A 26,173-nucleotide genomic window follows, 5' to 3' on the forward strand; every position below is an offset into this window, starting at 1 on the left:
GCAATATTGCTCTTTACAGCATCGGACCTTGCTTCTATCACCAGTCACATCCACAGCTGGCTATTGTTTTTGCTTTGGCTCCATCCCTTCATTCTTTCTGGAGTTATTTCTCCACTGATCTCCAGTAGCATATTGGGCCCTTACTGACCTGGGGAGTTCCTCTTTCAGTATCCTATCATTTTGCCTTTTCGTACTCCCAGTGTGATGCAATTAAGAGATGGGGCATACGGGAGGTGTTTAGTTCATGAAAGTGGAGTCCTCATGAATGAGATTAATACCCTTATAATAGAGACACCAAAGAGCTCTTACCCACTTGTGCCATTGTGAAGACATTGTGAAAAGAGGGCTGTCTATCAACTAGAAAGTACACTCTCACCAGTCACTGCTTGTGCCTTGATCTTGGCCTTCTCAGCCTTCAGAATTCTAAGAAATAATTACCTACTGTGTATAACTCACTCAGTCTATGAGATTTGTAACAACAGCCTGAGCAGACTAAAACATTGTGTCTGTTCTGAAAGTCACAACTACCAGGTGACCCTCTCTTTAGAGCTATAGATCTGAGTTCCATAACTGCCCAACCTGTGACTCACCAGTATTGCTGTTGTCAGGGTGCTTCATCGTTGTATGCTGGTTTTCTGAATTCTGGCCACACTTTTATAAGTAGATTCTCTATTAAACTTTCTTCATTTCCCCCATATGATTTTTCTTTTACTTCTGGCACCATAATTAATACATAACACTCAGGGTTGCTTTAAGTATCTAGAGGGATAATGTATATTAAATGCTTAATATGGTATCTGATACAGAATCCGTCTAGTCAAGGCTATGGTTTTTCCAGTGGTCATGTATGGATGTGAGAGTTGGACTGAAGAAGGCTGAGCACTGAAGAATTGATGCTTTTGAACTATGGTGTTGGAGAAGACTCTTGAGAGTCCCTTGGACTGCTAGGAGATCTAACCAGTCCATTCTGAAGGAGATCAGCCCTGGGATTTCTTTGGAAGGAATGATGCTAAAGCTGAAACTCCAGGACTTTGGCCACCTCATGCAAAGAGTTGACTCATTGGAAAAGACTCTGATGCTGGGAGGGATTGGGGGCAGGAGGAGAAGGGGACGACAGAGGATGAGATGGCTGGATGGCATCACTGACTCGATGGACGTGAGGCTGGGTGAACTCCGGGAGTTGGTGGTGGACAGGGAGGCCTGGCGTGCTGTGATTCATGGGGTCGCAAAGAGTCGGACACGACTGAGCGACTAAACTGAACTGAACTGGTACAGAATAAGCAGTCAATAAACTTAAAAGCCACTAATGCTATTATCTGTTTCCTTTTACTATTCATTATTTAAATTTGGCAGTACCTTTGTTTTATATAATTTTCAATGGTGTTGATTGATTTATTGAAATATTTACTGTCAAAAATGACTAGATCATATCTAAGATTAATTGTTGGGCCAACCTTACACCTTAAAAACAAAATGATACCTAGTAATTTTTTCCCTAAAAGATAATGCTTTATTTTTCATTAGAGTGTAAAATATGGAGCCCAATACAGAATCCTCTGCTGCTGATTTGTGAAACTTGGAATCTCTGAGAAAGAATAGTTGAGTTACAAGTATAAGAGTCAGAGCTGGGAAATTAGGCTGCGAGGCTGGTGATTCAGGAGGTGAGGTCTTAGGGGACAGAAATCATAGAAGCCATGGAGTAGACCAAGGAACCAGGATCAGAGACTAAAGTTAAAATTGCTTTGAATAGGATGGGTTCTTAGTTTTACAGAGCCTCTTTAATCTTCACAAAAATGGACCAAAGGAATTTGACTCTAGCTCTCGGATACTCTTGCAGTTGAAGTCTTCAGTTTTCTAAACAGTATTTTCTCTCTCTTTCTCTTTTTTTTTAAAAACAAAATCTAGTGGAATTGATATGATCTGAGGCTTCATTGGATATCTTAGGGAAGCTTGTCTTCAGGTTTGTAGCAAGTAATTGATTCTCTTGGTGGTAGTGAGTTCTGAATCTCTGCTGTGAACCTCCATATTTGTGATCTTCTAGAGTATTGTATGGGAAAAATATTGAATCCTCAGCATACATTTTTATTCCTAAGGTCCTCTAGACATTACCCATGATGCTTCTGCAATTAACTTGAGTATATCTTATAATTATCAGGTTTTTCTCATAGTAATAATTGTTTGATAGTTCATTGAATTATCTTCTGTGATAGAGAATGGATAACAACGATAATGGTGGTATCTAAAGTCATGTGTGATTTACAAAGTGATTGCTACGTTTTCTTACTTAGGGAAGTTAAAATATACTACCTTGAGAAGGAAATAGAAAGCAAATAAGAGTTAGTATTTAGTTGAATGAAGTAATTTCTATTTCATGGAAACAACCAATCTGATTTTTGTTCCAACAAAACATAGTAAGAAATTGCCATTTTCATATATTTATGATGAAATCATTGACTGCTATGGGACATTTATTTTTTAATATGAATAGAGTCAACAATTAAAATCAGAATGTACTTCAGCAGAAATATATTTTAGTAAGTGAGAATTTTTAACTATTTATTTTCTTTATATGTAATTTTTTATTTTTTCCAGGTTTGGATATCAGAAACACGTGAAAAAATGGCACAGGTTTGTTTAAACACAAAACTGGCCAAAATAAAGAGCAAGGCTTTATTGAATGAGGAAACTATGAACTCTGGAATTATTGAAAGGTATGCTTAATATAGCCCTTTGCTTGGAACAGACATCTACAGGAAAGGGCTAATAAATAAGCAGTGAAGGAGGTAGGTTGGCCCCAGCTACACATTATTGGACTACAGCAAGCACGGACACCACATCTCAAGCTGCCATGCTTTCTGTTCATGCTGCTTCCTCTGTCTGGAATTCCCTTTCCCTTGGTTGTTTTCCAGTCAGCTCTGTGCGTTATAGGTCCAATTAAAGTGTCTTTTTCCCTTTACGTGTTTTTTTCTGGTCATGCTTCTGACAACCTAGGTTTGAACCCCATCTCTACAATTTATTGCTAAAAGTTAGTGCCTTTCTGTGGAAATGCATGACATAGACTTCCTCTTGTATTGTAGTTATTGGACAGAATGCTGAAATTTTCCATTTACTTGTTGAGACATTTTATTAATATTTTGCAAAGTGCATTAAACTTGCAAACATGGAAATCCTTTAAAAATTTATTATAAAAATTCAGCTCCCAAATTAGTTTTGTATGGCTTTGAAAGTTGTAAATGTCAGTTTAACATGTTTTCTAAAAATTGTTATCTTGTTTCCAGGGACACTGGATTGCCTGCCACAGGTTTTGGAGCTCTCTTTACTAGACACTCACCGGATTGGAGCAAAATGTTCGTAGTCCCTAAACTGCTGCAGATTGCACAAAATGTTTCTTAATGGTTCAGAAGGTTTGATTGCAGGGGTGAAGGAATTAGTGGTGAACCAAAGTCAACAAACTGCCCTTTATGTGGTATCTTACAGGTTACTTTCCTTTCTTAAAAAAAAATGGTGTTTGTTTTTTCCAATTTATGAACACCATCAGACTGTTAGAAGAAAAGTAGATTATCATTTAAAAAATATGAACAGTGATATATGTGTTTGTGTGCATGTGTATACACAAAAATTAGCATGAGACTTCTTTCCTTTAACAAGCTTTTCCCATCAATATGCAAGCAATAATAACAATAATACAGTAGTCAATACTCAATATTTGTAGATTCTATGTTTGTAAATTCTCTTACTGCTAAAACTGATTTGTAACCCCCAAGTCAATACTAAGGGTGCTGTTGCAGACAATAATGCATATGCATAAAGACATTCAGTTCAGTTCAGTTCAGTCGCTCAGTCGTGTCCGACTCTTTGTGACCCCATGAATCGCAGCACGCCAGGCCTCCCTGTCCATCACCAACTCCCGGAGTTCACTCAGACTCACGTCCATCGAGTCAGTGATGCCATCCAGCCATCTCATCGTCTGTCGTCCCCTTCTCCTCCTGCCCCCAATCCCTCCCAGCATCAGAGTCTTTTCCAATGAGTCAACTCTTTGCATGAGGTGGCCAAAGTCCTGGAGTTTCAGCTTTAGCATCATTCCTTCCAAAGAAATCCCAGGGCTGATCTCCTTCAGAATGGACTGGTTGGATCTCCTAGCAGTCCAAGGGACTCTCAAGAGTCTTCTCCAACACCACAGTTCAAAAGCATCAATTCTTTGGCACTCAGCTTTCTTCACAGTCCAACTCTCACATCCATACATAACCACTGGAAAAACCATAGCCTTGACTAGATGAACCTTTGTTGGCAAAGTAATGTCTGTACTTTTGAATATGCTATCTAGGTTGGTCATAACTTTCCTTCCAAGGAGTAAGTGACTTTAATTTCATGGCTGCAGTCACCATCCGCAGTGATTTTGGAGCCCCCAAAAATAAAGTCTGACACTGTTTCTACTGTTTCCCCATCTATTTCCCATGAAGTGATGGGACCGGATGCCATGATCTTCGTTTTCTGAATGTTGAGCTTTCAGCCAACTTTTTCACTCTCCACTTTCACTTTCATCAAGAGACTTTGTAGTTCCTCTTCACCTTCTGCCATAAGGGTGGTTCATCTGCATATCTGAGGTTATTGATATTTCTCCCGGCAATCTTGATTCCAGCTTGTGCTTCTTCCAGCCCAGCATTTCTCATGATGTACTCTGCATATAAGTTAAATAAGCAGGGTGACAATATACAGCCTTGACGTACTCCTTTTCCTATTTGGAACCAGTTTGTTGTTCCATGTCCAGTTCTAACTGTTGCTTCTTGACACGCATACAGATTTCTCAAAAGGCAGATCATTAAAGACATTAATGGTGGCAAAATGGTGGCAAAATTAATGGTGGCAAAATATTTGAGCCAACCAAAGCACACATTCCCAGCTGAGGTGAAAAAAGGTGAGACTACCTTCTTGTTTCAGTTTTCAGAGTGTATGCAAGTGTCCTTTTCACAATCCTGTATTTTTTGCATTTTTTTGGTGATTTTTTAGTGATTTTGCTGTTTGAAATGGTTTCTAAGTGTAGTGCTGAAATGTTATTTATTGTTCCTAAGGGCAAGAAGGCTGTGATATGATTTATGCAGATAATAGATGAATTTCCTTCAGGCATGAGTTACAAGTGCTGCTGGCCATACTCAAAGTTAATGCATAAACTATATATTGAATAGAACGTCTTTAAACAGAAACACACATGAAACCAAAATATGTATTGATTTTCTGATGAAAATGTTGTAACCAGAGCTTGAAGGAACCTAACCCTGTGTTTCTCCTAATACATTCAAGATTTTCTAATTCAGTGTTCACAATGACTTTGCAGAACATTACTGTGACTAGTGAGAAGTGACTGTATAGGAAGAAACTACTATTTTTTTTAACTAATAAAAGAAATTGCTTTTGGAGACAACATGGTTTGTCACTACAGAAAAAATATTTCTTTTCTACTCATCTTTGTAAAGAAGACAAACTTTCATAATTGCTATAATTATATATATATGCATATATATAAGTGATGAAATATAGGTAACTATAAGCATGAAATGGAGAAGGCAATGGCACCCCACTCCAGTACTCTTGCCTGGAAAATCCATGGATGGAGGAGCCTGGGAGGCTGCAGTCCATGGGGTTGCTAAGAGTCAGACACGACTGAGCGACTGAGCGACTTCACTTTCACTTTTCACTTTCATGCATTGGAGAAGGAAATGGCAACCCACGCCAGTGTTCTTGCCTGGAGAATCCCAGGGACGGGGGAGCCTGGTGGGCTGCCATCTACGGGGTCGCACAGAGTCGGACACTACTGAAGTGACTTAGCAGCAGCAGCATGAGCATGAAAAAATTCTAAGTGTTGGATCGTGTATTATGAAGATATGAGTGTATATATCATCACTGGCAATTTAGTTGTTTGTGCTTCCTTTGAGAACTGTCTGGCTTTAGAGCTAACCTATTTTGCAGAGTGTGTGTAGGGTGGTAGTGGAAAGTGCTGTAAGCTGACCCTGAGTTGTCTCCTACAGCTCCAAGTAGGGAAAATATTCTCGGATATAGAGGAACTGGGAAGTATATCTTGAGGAGAAAGAAATGCCAGGGAAAATAAGTGCAGTTAAGCCCAGAGAAGTACAGCAGAGGCATTCAACTCATATCTCTTATACTCACAGTGAATACACCAGCTGAGCCTCCCTTTTCAGTGGACCATGTATAGAGTCATCAAAAGCAGAGGCAACTGATCATCTTATTAATAATACAGCTGAATTCCTGGTCTTAAAAATATCATGACACATTTAAAGAACAAAAGCATCATGAAGAATGAAAAGACATAGACAACTTCTACCAGATGAAATAGACCTGATGGAACAAATGTAACAGGAATTCAAAACTAATGGAACAGAAATAGAAAGCTTAATTACTTAGGGAAATAAAGAAAATGGTTGCAAATATAAGGCAAAATAATAAAAATCAGATTGACAGTAGTTTCCCAACAGCAACACTGGATGCAAGAGCATATTAAAGTATTGAAGGAAAAGAATTTTGAGCCCATAATTATTTAAATGTGAGAGTCAAATAAAGATACTTTCAGGTATACAAGGACTAATTTCAGACTTACTGTCCTGACATGAATAATGATAGAACTGGGCAAAATATTAATATGTTATGCAACTGTTGTCAGGATTGAATAGCAACCAGTGGGGTTCTGTGCTCCTGAAGATGAGAACTGAGGATCACTCACTTACTGAGGTCACTTTTCCTGGCTACAGTGCAGAGGTGAACCCAAGAGTAGAGCAGTGTTATTGTTGAGCTGGGGGTGGGGAATAGGAATTTAGAGCTTCTGATGTAATTGGAATTTGTAGGACAGACTACTGGACAGAAGGCTGTTGTGTTTGGAGGTAGGAACAGAAGTCTGCATGCAATGTCCCTCAGGTTCTTAGTCAATTGCTCGGCTCTGCATACACTATCAATATAGTACATACTCCTGATTTAAAAAATCAAATGGAACTGTCTAAAGTGTTTTCTGAAATTTCACAGTGCTGCCCCTTCCTTCATGGTAGTATTGTATAGTGAACTTCAGGGCTACATTACCTACTTTCAAATCCTGGCTCTGCCACTTACTAGCTATGTGAACTTGGGCTATTAATAGTTGCTTAATCATTTTGTACCTTGGTTTCTTCATCTGTAAAATGGGGATAGAGTTATAGAGTTGTTGTGATGACTAAGTAAGTTAATACATGTGAAACAGAACAGTAATTCGTGCATATATGTTAAATGCTAAGCAGATCTGCTGGTCCAGCCACTCAGCAAACACTTTTGGTCAAGAAACTCCTATCTTTCAGTTCAGGAAAATATTCTTCATTTATTTCACTGATGATTTATATCTTCCATTTTCTCTGTTCTCACTTTTGGATATACTTTATTTAGATGTTGGTTTGCCTGGCCTGGTCTTCTAATTTTCTTGTCTTCTCTCTCATATTTATCTTTACTGTCTAGTTTACCCTCTGTGTCTTCAACCCTACTATTGAGTTCTCTTTTTGTTTTCTGAATCTTTGGTTTTTATAGAATTCTTTGTTTGTTTCATGACTGAAATATCTATTTGGCGATGTTAGTAATAGTTTTACTAAATTTTTATCCATGCATAGTATCTATTTCCTCCAAGATGCTTTTTATTAGTTTGCCTTTTGTTTATTTGGTGTCTATCTTCCATACTAGAAGCTTTCCTTAGATGTTTGGTAATTACTTCTTGGTTCTCTGCTCATGGGTTTCCCCGGTGGTTCACCTGGTAAAGAATGCGCCTGCAATGTGGGAGACCTGGGTTTGATTCCTGAGTTGGGAAGATCCCCTGGAGGAGAGCATGGTAACCCACTCCAGTATTCTTGCCTGGAGAATCCCCATGGACAGAGGAGCCTGGTGGGCTACAGTCCATGATGTTGCAAAGAGTTGGACATGACTGAGCAACTAAGCATTCCTGCTCATAATTAAGAGATGAGGCTCAGAGCCTGTGTGTGAGGCTTATTTATTTGGAGCTTCACTGGAAGGATCTATGCATGTCTTTTTTTTTGTAGAAGCCCTGGTGTCAGTATTTTAGTCTTTCCTTATAAGCTGGTCACATTCCCCAGAGGAAGTTCCCCAAATTGCCCATCTGGGCTAGTACCTGTGGTGGTGGAGTAAACAAGGCAATTGGCTTGGACATCCATGTTAATCCTTCACTGTGTATGGTCGCTGAACTACGTTGTTGGTCAAGGACTTTCTCTTTTACCCTTTCAAGTGAATAAATTTCTAGCTTCCTCCTGAAGTAAGGGAGTAAGGGAGGGGCAGTTACTCAGTAATGGGGTGTGGAGGAGGATCCTGCCTGGAGTTTATGTGCTTCTCAAAAAGTTCTGCCCCAATCTTCCTTTGCTGGTTTAGGATTTGTTCAGCTTTCTGCTAAGTCAGAGACCACTTGTCCATCTTCTCTTGAGCTTTGAAAGTTCATTTCTTGTGTTACTTTTTCTGTTCTCCTTGTTCTTGTGGGTTTATTTTTTAAATCTCTTTAATTTGATTTTAGTGAAGCTTTTTGAGGAAGCAAGATTCAATGTGCACATTCAATCTTAACCTTGAAGTCATTCAGTCTCATCTGAAATTTCACCTCTTCTGAAGGACCTTCCCTTCCTACTGCCACTCCCAGCCCCCATGGTAGGTCTCTTGTGGGTGTTCATAGTACCATGTACTTCTTTTATCCCTATCTAGTTAGGTTGCTGTTACTTACATTATTTGTCTTTCTTACTGAATTCAGTGCTCTGAAGCAAAGGCTGTTGCAGCTCTCCCCAGTCCTAATAAAGAGCCTGACCTACTGTAGATATAATTAATTTCTCAAATGAACAAACTATTTCTGATGTTGAACAGCAAATTATACTGGAAAAGGGGTATAACTAATTCCTATTTTACTTGATTTTACAATTTTAAGTCCTGAAGAACTTAAGTTCTCAATGTTAGTTTGGTAAATACATTAAAAGACATGGTCTTTTAGAAAATCAGCTCTTATTAGTTTGAATTACTAGAATTACTTGTTTGTTTGATTTGATTCACAAGCATTAGCAAGGAAATGAATACATTAGTACCTTCAACCATCCTCCACTAATTCCATATGTAATTCTTTCTTTCAGTTAATGTACACTAATTATAGGGCATTCTATACAATAGAATGCTCTGGTGTTGTAGAATCTGCTCTCTTGAATATTAAATATTCTTTTGCTTCTTGCCAACTGTACAGCTGTAGAAGTTAAATGTCAACTTTAAAAGGCAATGAATAAAAATGAGTTTGCTCAATGGACCAAAATAATGTGCCTTTAACTTATAAAATAAAAGCTATAATCATAATGTAAATTTAAACTTCAGGTTATCTTGATGGAAAAAAATCAGAATACAGATGTAGCTTTGTTATTAAGGAGACATTAGTTAGATGCATTTATCTTAATTTTAGATAACATTCATTATGTTGTGATAGCATTTGACAGTCTGTTTCTTTTCTTGCAACTCAAAAGCAGTAGCCCACCTACTTTATTTTGAGCCAATGTGAAGAAGACACAACACCTCTCTTCCTTAAACTGGCAGCAAACATCTCAGTGGAACATTTTGAAAATCAGAACAACCAGAATGTTTGACATCACTGGATTTATCACTCCTGACCTTAACTAGAGAAAAGGGCTTGGTGAATAATTCCTTCCACACATCCAGATGGAGATATGTTTTTGACAACTGCAATATATAGAATGGTCAGGTTGAGACCAAAAGTGATATTGATGACTTACACTTTAAAAATGAGATTGATATGCCTTGAGGCTGGAGTGAGCTTGTCCAGAACTAGAGTTATTGCTTCTCTAGAGAGTTGATTGCATTTCCATAGTGAATAACCAAGGTTGGCATTGGCCAGTGATGGAAGGGGTGAGAGTCAAGAAGGCTCAAAGATGTCAACAGTGGTCTTATGGTCTCAAATGGATACAGTTGCATGTTTAGGGGTCTCTAACATACATTACTTTTACTATATGGATAGAGAGACTAAAGGTCTAGAAAAATAATGAGGCACATTTCTTTTAAGGCACATAGGAAAAGTGGATAGAAACATGAAGCTGTAATAAGTTACTTTCTTTGCCCTTCTACCTGGTTCTTAAGACTCCTCAAGGAGCTTTCACTTAATTTGAAAGTACTTTTTATGAGGGATGAAAAACTCACTGTCAGAAGGCTCCTGGATATCTATTATCTAATACAAAATCATTTTATGATTTGTCCACAGAACCAGACAGTTGTAGCTGATTTATTCTAAGAAGTAAGGTTTTTCATGTGCAGTATAATGTCTTGACTGTGTCTGTGACCATTAAACAAACAAAAAAGCAGAAACCAAGTTGACAGAACAAACAACCACAAAAACTATATAAAGCAAATCCAATTTTTAGAGATGTGGTATAAATATAATTTTAAGATCTTATTTCTCAGAAGCCCTTATTTAAATATAGGTACATAACCATATATGGTCCTGGGGTAATGGTTCACAGGAGAAGTTTTTTTTTTTTTAATAGGAAAAAGCCAATTCTAACATAGCATATTTGCTGGGTGAAAAGCAGATCCACGGGCTTCTGGGTTAGTTTGAGGGCAGCCCAGAAGTATTAATCACCTACTAGAGGGTGGAGAAGAAGCAAGGTAGGTCTCTTACAAGGTCAGCTCTAACTAATGTGTCCTGTCATTTTTGCCAAATTTCATTGCCTTCTGGTGGTAGTGATTAGTGTTTATTGTTGAAATTTTATGATAAATGTGTCTTGTTTCCAGAATTGTCCAAACATTTATGTGATCCACCTGACTGGAGAAGAAAGAAATCAGTAGTGTTTTAGATCACTGGGTAGCTTTTTCTCCATAGTGTAGTTTTTAAGAAAGGGCGTGGTATAGGAAAATAGGAGACATGGATTCTACTTTCAGACATGTGTTAAACCTACTATGTGACCTTGTGGTGGCTAATAACCGTCTCTGGGCTCCAGTTGTTTCCATCTGGAAAATGAAAGGATTGAACCAAATGATCTGTAAAGTCCTTTCCTGCTCTAAAATTTTGTTTCTAAAGGAGAAAGGCATCTGTAGCTGCATAAATGGACAAGTTAAATGAGGCCAAAAAGTAGTTCAGTTAAGCTTTCATTATTGCCATACAGCACTTACCCTTATGTGTGCAGTGATTACCTCACAGTAGTAGTAGCAAGCTTAGGCCACAGTTTAAGCTTCCAGTTCACTCTTCTCACTGGGGCATTTAACATCTGTAAAACCTTTGGCACTCTTCAGAGGGAAGGGATTGAATATGAAGAGCAAGAGGGTCTTTTTTCCGCCTCAAAGTGTAAGGCATTTACTTTCTTTTTTTTTAATTTTATTTTATTTTTTAAACTTTACAGTATTGTGTTAGTTTTGCCAAATATCGAAATGAATCCGCCACAGGTATACATGTGTTCCCCATCCTGAACCTTCCTCCCTCCTCCCTCCCCATACCATCCCTCTGGGCCGTCCTGGTGCACCAGCCCCAAGCATCCAGTATCGTGCATCGAACCTGGACTGGCGACTCGTTTCATACATGATATTATACATGCTTCAGTGCCATTCTCCCAAATCTTCCCACCCCCTCCCTCTCCAACAGAGTCCATAAGACTGTTCTATACATCAGTGTCTCTTTTGCTGTCTCGTACACAGGGTTATTGTTACCATCTTTCTAAATTCCATATATATGCGTTAGTATACTGTATTGGTGTTTTTCTTTCTGGCTTACTTCGCTCTGTATAATAGGCTCCAGTTTCATCCACCTCGTTAGAACTGATTCAAATGTATTCTTTTCAATGGCTGAGTAATACTCCATTGTGTATATGTACCACAGCTTTCTTATCCATTCATCTGCTGATGGACATCTAGGTTGCTTCCATGTCCTGGCTATTATAAACAGTGCTGTGATGAACATTGGGGTACACGTGTCTCTTTCCCTTCTGGTTTCCTCAGTGTGTATGCCCAGTAGTGGGATTGCTGGATCATAAGGTAGTTTTATTTCCAGTTTTTTAAGGAATCTCCACACTGTTCTCCATAGTGGCTGTACTAGTTTGCATTCCCACCAACAGTGTAAGACGGTTTCCTTTTCTCCACACCCTCTCCAGCATTTATTGCTTGTAGACTTTTGGATCGCAGCCATTCTGACTGGCATGAAATGGTACCTCATAGTGGTTTTGATTTGCATTTCTCTGATAATGAGTGATGTTGAGCATCTTTTCATGTGTTTGTGAGCCATCTATATGTCTTCTTTGGAGAAATGTCTATTTACTTTCTTTTCCTACTCTGGCACTTGGATTATGGCTTGTCTCTTGGTAAAATACCACCAAGTTGTTGAACATTTCTCTACAAGAAAAAAAGTTTAAAATTGCCAGATGGTGATGGTGATGAGGATAACAACAAAGAAAATGTAGAGAGGAGAGTTGTGTGGTGAAATGATTATGGAATGAGAGGGAGACAGATCTGAATTAAATTCTTTTATCTTCTAAATTAAAAAAATTATTTTAAATTGGAGGATAATTGCTTACAGTGTTGTGTTGCTTTCTGCCATACAACAATGTGAATCAGCCATAGTGTATATATGTACCCTCCCTTCTGAACCTTCCTCCCACCTTCCACCCCATTCCAGCACTCTGTGTTGTCACAGAGCACAGAGCTGAGCTCCCTATGTTACACGGCAACTTCCCATTGGCTATCTACTTTGTATATGGTAATGTATATGTTTCAATGTTACTCTCTCAATTTGTCCCACCCTCTCCTTACCTTTGTCCATAGTTCATCAGGCACTCTGTCTATCAGATATAGTCCCTTAAATCTATTTCTCACTTCCACTGTATAATCATAAGGGATTTGATTTAGGTCAAATCTGAATTTAGGTCAAATACCTGAATAGTCTAGTGGTTTTCCCTACTTTCTTCAATTTAAGTCTGAATTTGGCAATAAGGTGTTCATGATCTGAGCCACAGTCAGCTCCTGGTCTTGTTTTTGCTGACTGTATAGAGCTTCTCCATCTTTGGCTACAAAGAATATAAACAATCTGATTTCGGTGTTGACCATCTGGTGATGTCCACGTGTAGAGTCTTCTCTTGTGTTGTTGGAAGAGGGTGTTTGCTATGGCCAGTGCATTCTCTTGGCAAAACTCTATTAGCCTTTTCCCTGCTTCATTCTGTACTCCAAGTCCAAATTTGCCTGTTACTCCAGGTGTTTCTTGACTTCCTACTTTTGCTTTCCAGGGATAACAAACAGTAATATTCTGTGTCTTGATGGTCTGGATAACCACAGTGGTGTGGTCACTCACATAGAGACAGATATCCTGGAGGGTGAAGTCAAGTGACCTCAGAAAGCCTATTACCAATGATGCTAGTGGAGGTGATGGAATTCCAGCTGAGCTATTTAAAATACTAAAAGATGATGATGTTAAAGTGTTGCACTCAGTATGTCAGCAAGTTTGAAAAACCCAGCAGTGGCCACAGGACTGGAAAATGTCAGTGTTTTCATCCCAGTTCCAAAGAAGGAAAGTGCTAAAGAATGTTCAAACTACTGGACAACAGCACCCACTTCCTATGCTAGTGGTTATACTCAGAATCCTTCAAGCTAGGCTTCAGCAGTATGTGAACCAAGAACTTCCAGCTGTACAAGCTGGATTTAGAAAATGCAGAGAACTAGAGAGCAAATTGCCAACATTCACTGGCTCATAGAGAAAGCAAGCAAATTACAGAAAAAAACATCTATACCTTTTTCATTCACTATGTGAGAGCCTTTGACTGTGTGGATCACAATAAACTGGAAAATTCTGAAAGAGATGGAAATACTAGACGATCTTACCTGTCTTCTAAGAAACCTGTATGCTGGTCAGGAAGCAAGTTAGAACCTTACATGGAACAACTGACTGATTCAAAATTGGGAAAGGAGTACAACAAGGTTGCATATTGTCACCCTATTTATTTAACATATATGCAGAGTACATTATGTGAAATGCTGTGATAGATGAGTTACAAGCTGGAATCAAGATTGCTGGGAGAAATATATATATATGATACCACTCTAATGGCAGAAAGCGAAGAGGAACTGAACAGCCTCTTGATGAGGGTGAAGGAGGAGAGTGAAAAAGTTGGCTTAAAACTCAATATTCAAAACACTAAGATCATGGCATCTGGTTGCATCACTTTATGGCAAATAGAAGGGAAAAAACTGGAAACAGTCATAGATTTTCACTTCCTGGTCTCCAAAATCACTACGGATATTGCCTGCAGCCATGAAATTCAAAGACTCTTGCTTCTTGGAAGGAAGGCTATGACAAACCTAGACAGAGTATTAAAAAGCAGAGGCCACTTTGCTGACAAAGGTCCATATAGTCAAAGCTATGCTTTTTCAAGTAGTCATGTACAGATGTGAGAGCTGGACCACAAAGAATTGATGCTTTTGAACTGTGGTGCTGGAGAAGACTCTTGAGAGCCCCTTGGACAGCAAGGAGATGAAACAAGTCAATTCTAAGGGAGATCAACCCTGATTAGTCATTGGAAGGAATGTTGCTGAAGCTGAAGCTCTAATACTTTGGCCACCTGATGCGAAAAGCCTGGAAAAGAGTCATTAGAAAAGACCCTGATTCTGGAAAATGTTGAAGGCAAAAGGAGAAGTGGGTGGTAGAGGTGAGATGGTTGGGTAGCATCACTGATTCAGTGGACATGAACTTGGGTAAACTCCAGGAGATGATGAGGGACAGGAAGGCCTGGCATGCTGCAGTCTATGGGGTTGCAAAGAATTGGACACAACTTAATGACTGAACAAAAACAACAAATATTCCATTTATATATATCTCATTTCTTGAGGTAGGCTTCTATTGTTATAAACTTACTTCTTAGAACTGCTTTTGCTGTATCCCATAGGTTTTAGGAAGATCAGTGATATATACTGAAAACTTTTGGAGAACTTACATAGAAGTCATCTACAAAAAGATATGGGTTTCCTCAGTGGTGCACGTTCAATTCCTGGGTCGAGAAGATCCCCCGGAGGAGGAAATGGCAAGCCACTCTAGTATCCTTGCCTGGAGAATCCCATGGACAGAGGAGCTTGGCAAGCTACAGTCCGTAGGGTCACAAAGAATCACACATGATTGAAGGGACCTGGCATGCACACATGGGTTTTGGGTCATTGTGTTTTCATTGTCTTTTGTTTCTAGGTATTTTTAAATTTCTTTTTTTTGATATTTTCAGTGACATCTCGGTTATTTAGAAATGTGCTGTTCAGCCTTCATGTGTTTGTTTTTTTTTAACTGATTTTTTTTTCCTGTAATTGATATCTAGTCTCATTCCCCAATGACTCAGAGGGTAAAGAATCTGCCTGAAATTCAGGAGACACAGGTTTGATCCCTGGGTCAGGAAGATCTCCTGGAGAAGGAAAATGGCACACCACTCTAGTATTCTTCCCTGAAAAATCCCATAGACAGAGGAACCTGACATGCTACAGTCCAAAGAGTTGCAAATAGTCAAGACACAACCGAGGGACTAACCACAGCAGCAAGCACAGAGAGTTGTGGTTAGAAAGTGTGCTTGATATGATTTTAATTTTCTTAAATTTACTGAGGCTTGATTTGTGACCCAAGTAAAGAGCCTCTTGATGAAGGTGAAAGAGGAGAGTGAAAAAGCTGGCTTAAAACTCAACATTCAAAAAATGAAGATCATGGTATCTGGTCCCATCACTTCATGGCAAATAGATGGAGAAAAAAATGGAAACAGTTATAGACTTTTTTCCTTGGGCTCCAAATCACTGTGGACAGTGACTTCAGCCATGAAATTAAAAGGCTCTTGCTCCTCGGAAGGAAAGCTATGACAAATCTAGATAGTGTATTAAAAAGCAGATATCATTTTGCCAACAAAGGTCTGTATAGTCAAAATGATGGGTTTTCCATTATTCATGTACGGATGTGAGAGTTGGATCATAAAGAAGGCTGAGCACCAAAGAATTGATGCCTTCCAATTATGTTTGAGAAGACTCTTGAGAGTCTCTTGGACAGCAAGGAGATCAAACCAGTCAATCCTAAAGGAAATCAACCCTGAATATTCATTGGAAGGACTGTTGCTGAAACTGAAGCTCCAATACTTTGGCCACCTGATGCGAGGAGCCAAAATTGGAAAAGACCTCAATGCTGGGAAGGACTGAGGGCAGGAGGAGAAGAGGGCAATAGAGGATGAGATGATTAGATGGCATCATTAACTCAATGGACATGAATTTGGGCAAACTCCAGGAGATGGTAAGGGACAGGGAGGCCTGGTGTGCTGCAGTTCATCGGGTCGCAAAGAGTCAGACATGCTGAGTGACTCAACAACAACTAATGTGATTTGGAGAATGTCTCATGTGCACTTGAGAAAAAGCATATTCTGCTGTTTTAGAATGGAATGTCCTGAAGATATCAGTTAAGCCATCTGGTTTAAGGCTTGTGTTTCCTTATTAATTTCCTGTGTGGATGATCTATTCATTGGCAAAAGTGGGGTGATAAAGTCCCTTGCTATTATTGTGTTACTGTTGATTTCCCCTTTTATGTTTGTTAGCATTGTTACCTGGAACACCAGAGGGCACTTTGCCCAAAACTTCGATTACTATACTAGAGTGCATTCTGATAGGCCTGGCCTGGGTCATATGCCCAGGTGTTTGGGGTTTGTCAGGAGGTGAGAGTGGAGAAGAGAATCATCCCATTCATCATACAATCTAATTGGATTGCACTGAATGGGAGAGAGAATGTTATCCAAAAGAAGAACGCTGGACACAGAAACAAAAGGTCCTACAACAAATAAGAAGAATCAACAAATTCTGAATTTGTCAACAATCATCTGAATTCAATTCTTGACTTCCTTTCTTTTGTTAAAAAATTATTTTACCAAAATATAGTTGACTCATAATGTTATGTTAATTTTTACAGTAGAGCAAAGTGATTCATATATATATATATATATATATTCAGATGTGTGTGCACTCATCTCACATGCTAGTAAAGTAATGCTCAAAATTCTCCAAGCCAGGCTTCAGCAATACGTGAACCGTGAACTTCCAGATGTTCAAGCTGGTTTTAGAAAAGGCAGAGGAACCAGAGATCAAATTGGCAACATCCACTGGATCATGGAAAAAGCAAGAGAGTTCCAGAAAAACATCTATTTCTGCTTTATTGACTATGCCAAAGCCTTTGACTGTGTGGATCACAATAAACTGTGGAAAATTCTGAAAGAGATGGGAATACCAGACCACCTGACCTGCCTCTTGAGAAATTTGTATGCAGGTCAGGAAGCAACAGTTAGAACTGGACATGGAACAACAGACTGGTTCCAAATAGGAAAAGGAGTACGTCAAGGCTGTATATTGTCACCCTGCTTATTTAACTTCTATGCAGAGAACATCATGAGAAACGCTGGGCTGGTAGAAACACAAGGTGGAATCAAGATTGCCGGGAGAAATATCAATAACCTCAGATATGCAGATGACACCACCCTTATGGCAGAAAGTGAAGAGGAACTAAAAAGCCTCTTGATGAAAGTGAAAGAGGAGAGTGAAAAAGTTGGCTTAAAGCTCAACATTCAGAAAACGAAGATCGTGGCATCCGGTCCCATCACTTCATGGGAAATAGATGGAGAAACAGTGGACACAGCATCAGACTTTATTTTTTGGGGGCTCCAAAATCACAGCAGATGGTGATTGCAACCATGAAATTAAAAGACGCTTACTCCTTGGAAGGAAAGTTATGACCAACCTAGATAGCATATTCAAAAGCAGAGACGTTACTTTGCCAACAAAGGTTCGTCTAGTCAAGGCTATGGTTTTTCCTATTGTCATGTATGGATGTGAGAGTTGGACTGTGAAGAAGGCTGAACGCCGAAGAATTGATGCTTTTGAACTGTGGTGTTGGAGAAGACTTGAGAGTCCTTTGGACTGCAAGGAGATCCAGCCAGTCCATTCTAAAGGAGATCAGTCCTGGGTGTTCATTGGAAGGAATGATGCTAAAGCTGAAACTCCAGGACTTTGGCCACCTCATGCGAAGAGCTGACTCATTTGAAAAGACTCTCACGCTGGGAAAGATTGAGGGCAGGAGGAGAAGGGGATGACAGAGGATGAGATGGCTGGATGGCATCACTGATTCGATGGACGTGAGTCTGAGTGAACTCCGGGAGTTGGTGATGGACAGGGAGGCCTGGCATGCTGTGATTCATGGGGTCACAAAGAGTCGGACACGACTGAGCGACTGAACTGAACTGATATACACACATATGTTCTTTTTCATATTCTTTTTCATTATTGAAATAGTTCCCTGTGCTATACTACATTAAGACTTTGTCATTTAATCCATTCTATACATAACAGTCTGCATCTGCTAATCCCAAACTCCAAATCCATCCTTCTCTCTTAGCAAACCACAAATCTGTTTCTCTATGTCTGTGAGTCTGTTTCTGTTTTGTAAATATAAAGTTCACTGTGTGATATTTTAGACTCCAGTTGTAAGTGATATATAGTATTGAGTTGGCTAAAAAGTTTGTTCTAGTTTTTCCATACCATCTTGTGGAAAAATCCGACAAACTTTTTGGCCAACCCGGTATTTCTCTCTTTCTGAGTTACTTCACTTAGTATGATAATCTCTGTGTCCATTCATGTTCCTGCAAATGGCATTTTTTCTTTATTTTTTATGGCTGAGTAATGTTCCATTGTGGAGAAGGCAATGGCACCCCACTCCAGTACTTCTGCCTGGAAAATCCCATGGATGAAGGCGCCTGGTAGCCTGTAGCCCATGGGGTCGCTAAGAGTCGGACACGACTGAACGGCTTCACTTTCACTTTTCACTTTCATGCATTGGAGAAGGAAATGGCAACCCACTCCAGTGTTCTTGCCTGGAGAATCCCAGGGACAGGGGAGCCTGTTGGGCTGCTGTCTATGGTGTCGCACAGAGTCGGACACGACTGAAGCAACTTAGCAGCAGCAATGTTCCATTGTATACATGTACCACACCTTCTTGATGGACATTTAGGTTGTTGCAAATAGTGTTGCTATGAATGTGCAGGTATATATCTTTTTGTTGATTCTTCTTATTTGTTGTAGGACCTTTTGTTTCTGTGTCCAGCGTTCTTTTGGATAACATTCTCTCTCCCATTCAGTGCAATCCAATTAGATTGTATGATCAATGGGATGATTCTCTTCTCCACTCTCACCTCATCACAAACCCACAAACACCTGGGCATATGACCCAGGCCAGGCCAATCAGAACGCACTCTAGTATAGTAACTGGAGTTTTGGGCAAAGTGCCCTCTGGTGTTCCAGGTAACAAATTATAGAGGGCATCTTGCTGCTAGTGGAGCATGTCTGTAAATGCAACTGAACAGAGGTGTGGGGAAAGAGTTTGATTATATTCTTTTTACCTGTGGTGGTATTTTTCTTTTTTTCCTCTTCATTGAGTTTAAATTACTTATAGCTTAAGAGTAACACTACTAATAGCAAATATTTATATGATGTTTATTACATACCAGGCACCATTTTAAGGGTTTCATATGTACCGACTTATTTACTCACTATGAGTTGATTCCATCATCATCCACATTCTATGAAAGGGGGAAAATAATAGGTATGGAGAAGTTGAGTAACATGTTCAAGCTGGTAAGTAATAATGAGCCAGAATTTGAACTGAGAAGGTCTTACATCAAAGTTCATGGTCTTAGCTACTCTACTGAGCTGCTTCTCTGAATGATAGATCAACTAGGACTCTGAACATCACTTTCCTTTGCTAACTCAGAGATGATAATTGCTACATTTAGCCTTGAGCACTAAGCTCTTGAAGGAAGTACTGGTGAAAGTGTGGTCACAAGTCTCCAGAGGTGGCTTCCAGCAGTTCCTTCTCTCTCTGTATATGCATGCTCCCATCAAGAGGCAGAGGTTATCTCTCTTGTCTGGCCTTATGACTGCCTTTGATCAGTAGAATGTAGCAAAACTGATATCCTAAGACTTCTGAGTGCAGACTTTAAAGGGACTGGTAGTTGCTGCTTTCTGATTCTTGGACTCTAGCTGACATGCTGTAAGTAACCAAGACACATGGAAGAGAACAAAGGCACTGTATTTGACAGCTCCAGTTGAGCTTCCCAGACAACAGACAAAACCAGCTGCCAGCCATGTGAGTGAGCTATTCAGTGTAGTCAGATACCTAATGACTTTAGCTCTCACTGACATCACATGGGGCAGAAAAACCACCCAGTGGAGCCCATCATCCCACATAATAATTAGAGATAATAGCATATTGTTATTTTAAGCCAGGAACATTTAAGCCACAGCAATAGGTAATTGAAAACAACCGTCATGCCTCTAACTACCATGATTATATGGCTACTCCTACCATTATTTGGCCTATAGGTATAGTTTTGTCATAGCTAATCCATAAGGCATACAAGCAGTTCAAACCTTTGAGACTGATGAGCTAATAAAACAAATGAGTGGTAAAGATTTTCAAAATGTCAATATTGTATAATTTGTATTTCAATCCTGTTTCCTTTTATCTCATGCCCATTAATGATGAGCCTGTATTAATCTTTATAATATTGGAAGTTTATGTAGTTGTCATAAATTTATCATTATTTATAATTACTTAAAGTAAGTCTTCAGCGGGTCCCAGTGGATAGTACTATACAATGCATCTGTGAGCCACAGAGGTGATTTCACAAGAATATGAACTTTCCAGAATTACAGAAATCTTTGCTACTATCCATATTTAATTTGATCCCATATTTACTGCTTACATAGTTAACTTATTACCCTAACATGTAAGAACAATATATTGCTTTCAAATAGCTTCCAAAAATTATTAGGCCTAAACAAATTTTATTTGTTCCATATATCTGAGTTTATTCTTTCAACATAAACAACAGAAAAATAACTAGTCATTTCTTGTGTATTAGTAGGAGATATACTTTGCTGAAAGTGACAGAAAACCTAACTAGAAGCAACTTAAATAATTAATGAATTTGGTCATTTGGCATGAAATATAAGGAAGTTCAAGACTGATGTGGCACCTAAACAATGCCATCAAGGATACAGGGTCTTTTTGTCTTTCTTCTCTACCAGTTTTGCTAGGTAGCTTTCATCCTCATAGTCTCAAGATAGTTACTATGTCTCCCAACAGCAATCTGTTCTAGAAAGGAAGATTTTGGAAAATGAAGAGGATCTTCATTTTAAATCTATTGTGATTATATCAATTGATAAATTGTGACATGGCCACCCTTGGCTACAACAGTCTTCAAAGTAGAGAAAGACAAGGGAAGTTGGAATAGGGGTTGAATAAGCCAATCAATTGGACATGGAACAATAGACTGGTTCAAAATGGGGAAAGGAATACATCAAGGCTGTATATTGTCCACACTGCTTATTTAACTTATATGCAGAGTACATCATGTGAAATGCTGGGCTGGATGAAGCACAAGCTGGAATGAAGATTGCCAGGAGAAATATATCAGAAATACCTCAGATATACAGATGACACCACCCTTATAGCAAAAAGTGAAGAGGATTTGAAGAGCCTCTTGATGAAAATGAAAGAGAAGAGTGAAAAAGCTGGCTTAAAACTCAACATTCAAAAAGTGAAGATCATGGCATCCAGTCCCATCATTTCATGGCAATTATTGTGGGGAAACAATAGAAACAGCGACAGACTATATTTTCCTGGGCTCCAAAATCACTGCAGATGGTGACTGCAGCCATGAAATTAAAAGACACTTGCTCCTTGGAAGAAAAGCTATGACCAACCTAGACAGCACATTAAAAAGCAGAGACATTACTTTGCTGACCGAGATCTGTATAGTCTATGGTTTTTCCAGTAGTCATGTATGGATGTGAGAGTTGGACTATAAAGAAAGCTGAGCGCCAAAGAATTTATACTTTTGAACTGTGGTGTTGGAGAAGACTCTTGAGAATCCCTTGGACTGCAAGGAGATCAAACAAGTCAGTCTTAAAGGAAATCAACCCTGAATATTCATTGGAAGGACTGATGCTGAAGCTGAAGTACCAATACTCTGGCTACCTGATGCGAAAAATTGACTCATTGGTAAAGCCCCTGATGCTGGAAAAGATTGAAGGCAGGAGGAGAAGGGGATGACATAGGTGGAGATGGTTGGATAACATCACCGACTCAATGGGCATGAGGTTGAGCAAACTCTAGGAGTTGATTGATGGACAGGGAAGCCTGGCATGCTGCAATCCATGGGTTCGCAAAGAGTCGGAAACAACTGAGTGACTGAACTGAACTAAAGCCACTCTATACCCTACAACATGCTAGGGTGAACATAGTGAAACTTGAGTTCAATCATGAAATAGGAGTTGGAATTAGCTAGACCAACAGGAGCACTCATCTCACACACTAATAAAGTAATGCTCAAAATTCTCCAAGCCAGGCTTCAGCAATATGTGAACCATGAACTTCCAAATTTTCAAGCTGGATTTAGAATAGGCAGAGGAACCAGAGATCAAATTGCCAACATCTGCTGGATCATTGAAAAAGCAAGAGAGTTTCAGAAAAACATCTATTTCTGCTTTATTGATTATGCCAAAACCTTTGACTGTGTGGATCACAATAAACTGTGGAAAATACTAAAGGAGACTGGAATACCAGACCACCTGACCTGCCTCTTGAGAAACCTGTATGCAGATCAGGAAGCAACAGTTAGAACTGGACATGGAACAACAGACTGGTTCCAAATAGGAAAAGGAGTATGTCAAGGCTGTATATTGTCAGCCTGCTTATTTAACTTCTATGCAGAGTACATTGTGAGAAGTGCTGGGCTGGAGGAAGCACAAGCTGGAATCAAGATTGCTGGTAGAAATATCAATAACCTCAAATATGCAGATGACACTACCCTTATGGCAGAAAGTGAAGAGGAACTAAAAAGCCTCTTGATGAAAGTGAAAGAGGAGAGTGAAAAAGTTGGCTTAAAGCTCAACATTCAGAAAACTAAGATCATGGCATCTGGTCCCATCACTTCATGGCAGATAGGTAGGGAAACAGTGGAAACAGTGGCTGACTATTTTGGGGGGCTCCAAAATCACTGCAGATGGTGATTGCAGCCATGAAATTAAAAGACACTTACTCCTTGGAAGGAAATTTATGACCAACCTAGACAGCATATTAAAAAGCAGAGGTATTACTTTGTCCACAAAGGTCCATCTAGTCAGGGCTGTGGTTTTTCCAGTAGTCATGTCTGGATGTAAGAGTTGGACTATAAAGAAAGCTGAGCACTGAAGAATTGATGCTTTTGAACTGTGGTGTTGGAGAAGACTCCTGAGAGTCCCTTGGACAGCAAGGAGATCCAACCAGTCCATTCTAAAGGAGATCAGTCCTGGGTGTTCATTGGAAGGACTGATGTTAAAGCTGAAACTCCAATACTTTGACCACCTGATGCGAAGAGCTGACTCATTTGAAAAGACCCTGATGCTGGGAAAGATTGGGGTCAGGAGGAGAAGGGGACGACAGAGGATGAGATGGCTGGATGGCATCACCGACTCAATGGACATGAGTTTGGGTATACTCTGGCAGTTGGTGGTGGACAAGGAGGCCTGGCATGCTTCAGTCCATGGGGTCGCAAAGAGCTGGACACAACTGAGTCACTGAACTGAACTGAGACCAACAGGAGAGAAGGGCAGCCCAGGCTGAGAATATTGGCCATACAGACATGGGACGTATGATGAACATGCCTGGCTCAGAGTACACAGTTGGTCTGTTGACAGCCAAAGTTGGAGAGAGATGCTGGGGACGAAGCAAGCAAGGCCTGAAAGCTATGTTAAGGAATATGGTCTTTATCATGCAGGCAGGAGTGAAAAGTATGCACCTGTGGGGTAGGAAAGATCAGATTTGTGTTCAGAAAGCAGAAAACAGATTGGTAGGTACCTGAGACTACAGTCAAAAGACTGCTGAACTAATCAAGGCAAGACACAATAAAGGCCTGAACTTTAGTGATGGTGGCATGGAGGGAAAGAAGGGCTCAGATTTTAGACATCTTAAAAGAGAGTAATAAACATTTACTTGATGATTGGTTAGTTATGAATGGCAACCCACTCCAGTATTCTTGCCTGGAGAATCCCATGGACGGAGGAGCCTGGAGGAGCCTGGTGGGCTACAGTCCATGGGGGTCGCAAAGAGTTGGACACGACTAAGTGAGCAACTTAGTTATGAAGGTAGAGAAGATTCAAAGTTGAATACCAGCTTCTGGCTTACCCAACAAGGGCTTAATGGGGCCATTCATTGAGGCAGTGAAGATGGGAAGAAAAGCAAATATTAGATAGCAAGTGGATATTTGAGACTGGAGGATGAGAAGAGTCAGTGACCCAGACCGTTGCTAATACAAATATCTTAACTAGTTCCTCTGCTTCCAGTCTTGTCCCTTTCAATCTGTTCTCCATTAAGCAGTTTGAATAATCCAATTAAAATGAAAAGTAAATCATGTTCTTCTGTTTACTTAGTATCATTACAGTATTTTTTTTCTTTTAGTGTTAATGAGCACATACTCTGGCACTGAGCTAAGGGCTTATTTCATTTAATTCTCATTCTTTGAGATGGCTGTTGCTACTATCTATCTCCATTACAAAGGGGCTCAGAGAGGTAAAGTAACTTTCCAGGATTTCCTCTGGTCCTTACTTAATAAGCACCAGGGCTGGGTTTTAACTTCATGTCTGGCCTATCTGACTGCAGGGTCTGTTGTTCTTAACCCTTCTAGTATGTGTCTTTCATGTGTCTTTCATGCTTAAATGGATAAGAGCACTCCATATCCTTCAAAGTATGCATGATCCTCTATCCTTTTGCTCCCCACATCATTACAAGGCCATTTGGATAGACATTTTATTAATTGTATAGATGAATAAATCAAAGCACAGAGGTAATAAAGAACTCCAATTCCTTATTAATCCATCCATTCTATAAATACATATGGATCAGATACTAATAAAGGAAATTAAGATGCAGAAGGCTTAAGTGCTTGCCAAAATCCCCATGACTACTTGCTTGTAAAAGCGGAGATTAGAATTTTGGGGTTCAGTTCTGTGTTCTTCATGAGAGGGGAATACTGCTTCTAAGCTGCTACGGAACTAAACCACAGCTTGGGTTGGATCAGGAGTAAAAGCAGATTCAAATTATCCTCCACTTTTTCTTTCTTCCCCATCTCTTACTCACTAGTTTTTTCAAGGTTGGTTTCTGAAAAATAGTCTTGGCATTCAGCAGTTGTGGAAGAACTATCAGATTTGTCTTCACAGCTTCCTCAGTAAATAGGAGGAGGAAATGACAGGGATATCCATTTTAGCTTGATAGGAGATTTTTTAAAATGATGGTTGCTTGTCCAGAGTGAGACAGATTTCCCAGAGTGGCTATAAGATTTCCCTTCCCTTGTATCACACAGTGTCAAGTAGAATTCAAGGCCCTCTGTGGCTATACTCGTTCTAAAAATGGATGCTGCTTCTACTGCTGTCAGTGATTGGATTAATTCCAAATTAATTCGTTAATTGAGTTGGTAACTTAGGTTCTTAGGTGGGACCATCTGATTAGTTGAATAGATGTCGCATGTCACTTTTCTGGCTGTTGGGAAGCTGGGTGAGAAAAAATCTGCCCCTCTTCTTGATAAAAAAGAAAAGAAGCGGTTAACCTTTAAAATTCTTCCAGACTTAAGAAGCTGTGATTCCATGGTACATCATCTCATTCTAGGTTTTGGTGCATCATCTTATAGAGTCATACATGTTACCACTGATGTTACTTGGTGTTGGTGTTTTAAATGATACATGGCTTTAATGGTAACTGTCATAACAGACTCCTTTTCCTTTCTCATCTTACAAAACACTTTTAGTTGTTCTCTACCTTACAACTGTTAAAGGTTGAAGAGGGCATGAGTGGCAAACTGTGGGTGGTGCTGGATTAAAGCCAGCTAGTGAATTTCCAAGTGTCCTTTCAGCATGGCATATCTTGGTGAATTTACCAGCATCTGGTCTTCAGTTTTACATTCCCAGAAAGACAATTTTTTCTGTGCTTCAGAATTTATCTGACTCATGGAAATTGAGTTGTGCACATTAAACTTACAAGAAAAGCCAGAATTCTAATTAGTTAATTTATAATGAGAAATAAAATCTTCAAGCATTCCAGTCATGT

General features: G+C 39.5%; 1 protein-coding gene across 4 annotated transcripts in view; it reads left to right on the plus strand.

The window, feature by feature from the left end:
* C8H9orf135 (chromosome 8 C9orf135 homolog) overlaps positions 1 to 26,173 on the plus strand; it is a 161,034-nt gene that overhangs the window by 96,595 nt on the left and 38,266 nt on the right. For all 4 annotated transcript variants that reach the window (XM_027549439.1, XM_027549438.1, XM_027549435.1 and 1 more), the window contains 2 exons: positions 2,593 to 2,711; positions 3,279 to 3,347. In XM_027549439.1, the coding sequence (XP_027405240.1) occupies positions 2,620 to 2,711; positions 3,279 to 3,347 (161 nt within the window). In that variant the 5' untranslated portion in view covers positions 2,593 to 2,619. The remainder of the gene's footprint in view (positions 1 to 2,592; positions 2,712 to 3,278; positions 3,348 to 26,173) is intronic.

This window comes from Bos indicus x Bos taurus, chromosome 8, assembly GCF_003369695.1.
Source record: "Bos indicus x Bos taurus breed Angus x Brahman F1 hybrid chromosome 8, Bos_hybrid_MaternalHap_v2.0, whole genome shotgun sequence".
NCBI classification, from domain to species: Eukaryota; Metazoa; Chordata; class Mammalia; order Artiodactyla; family Bovidae; genus Bos; species Bos indicus x Bos taurus.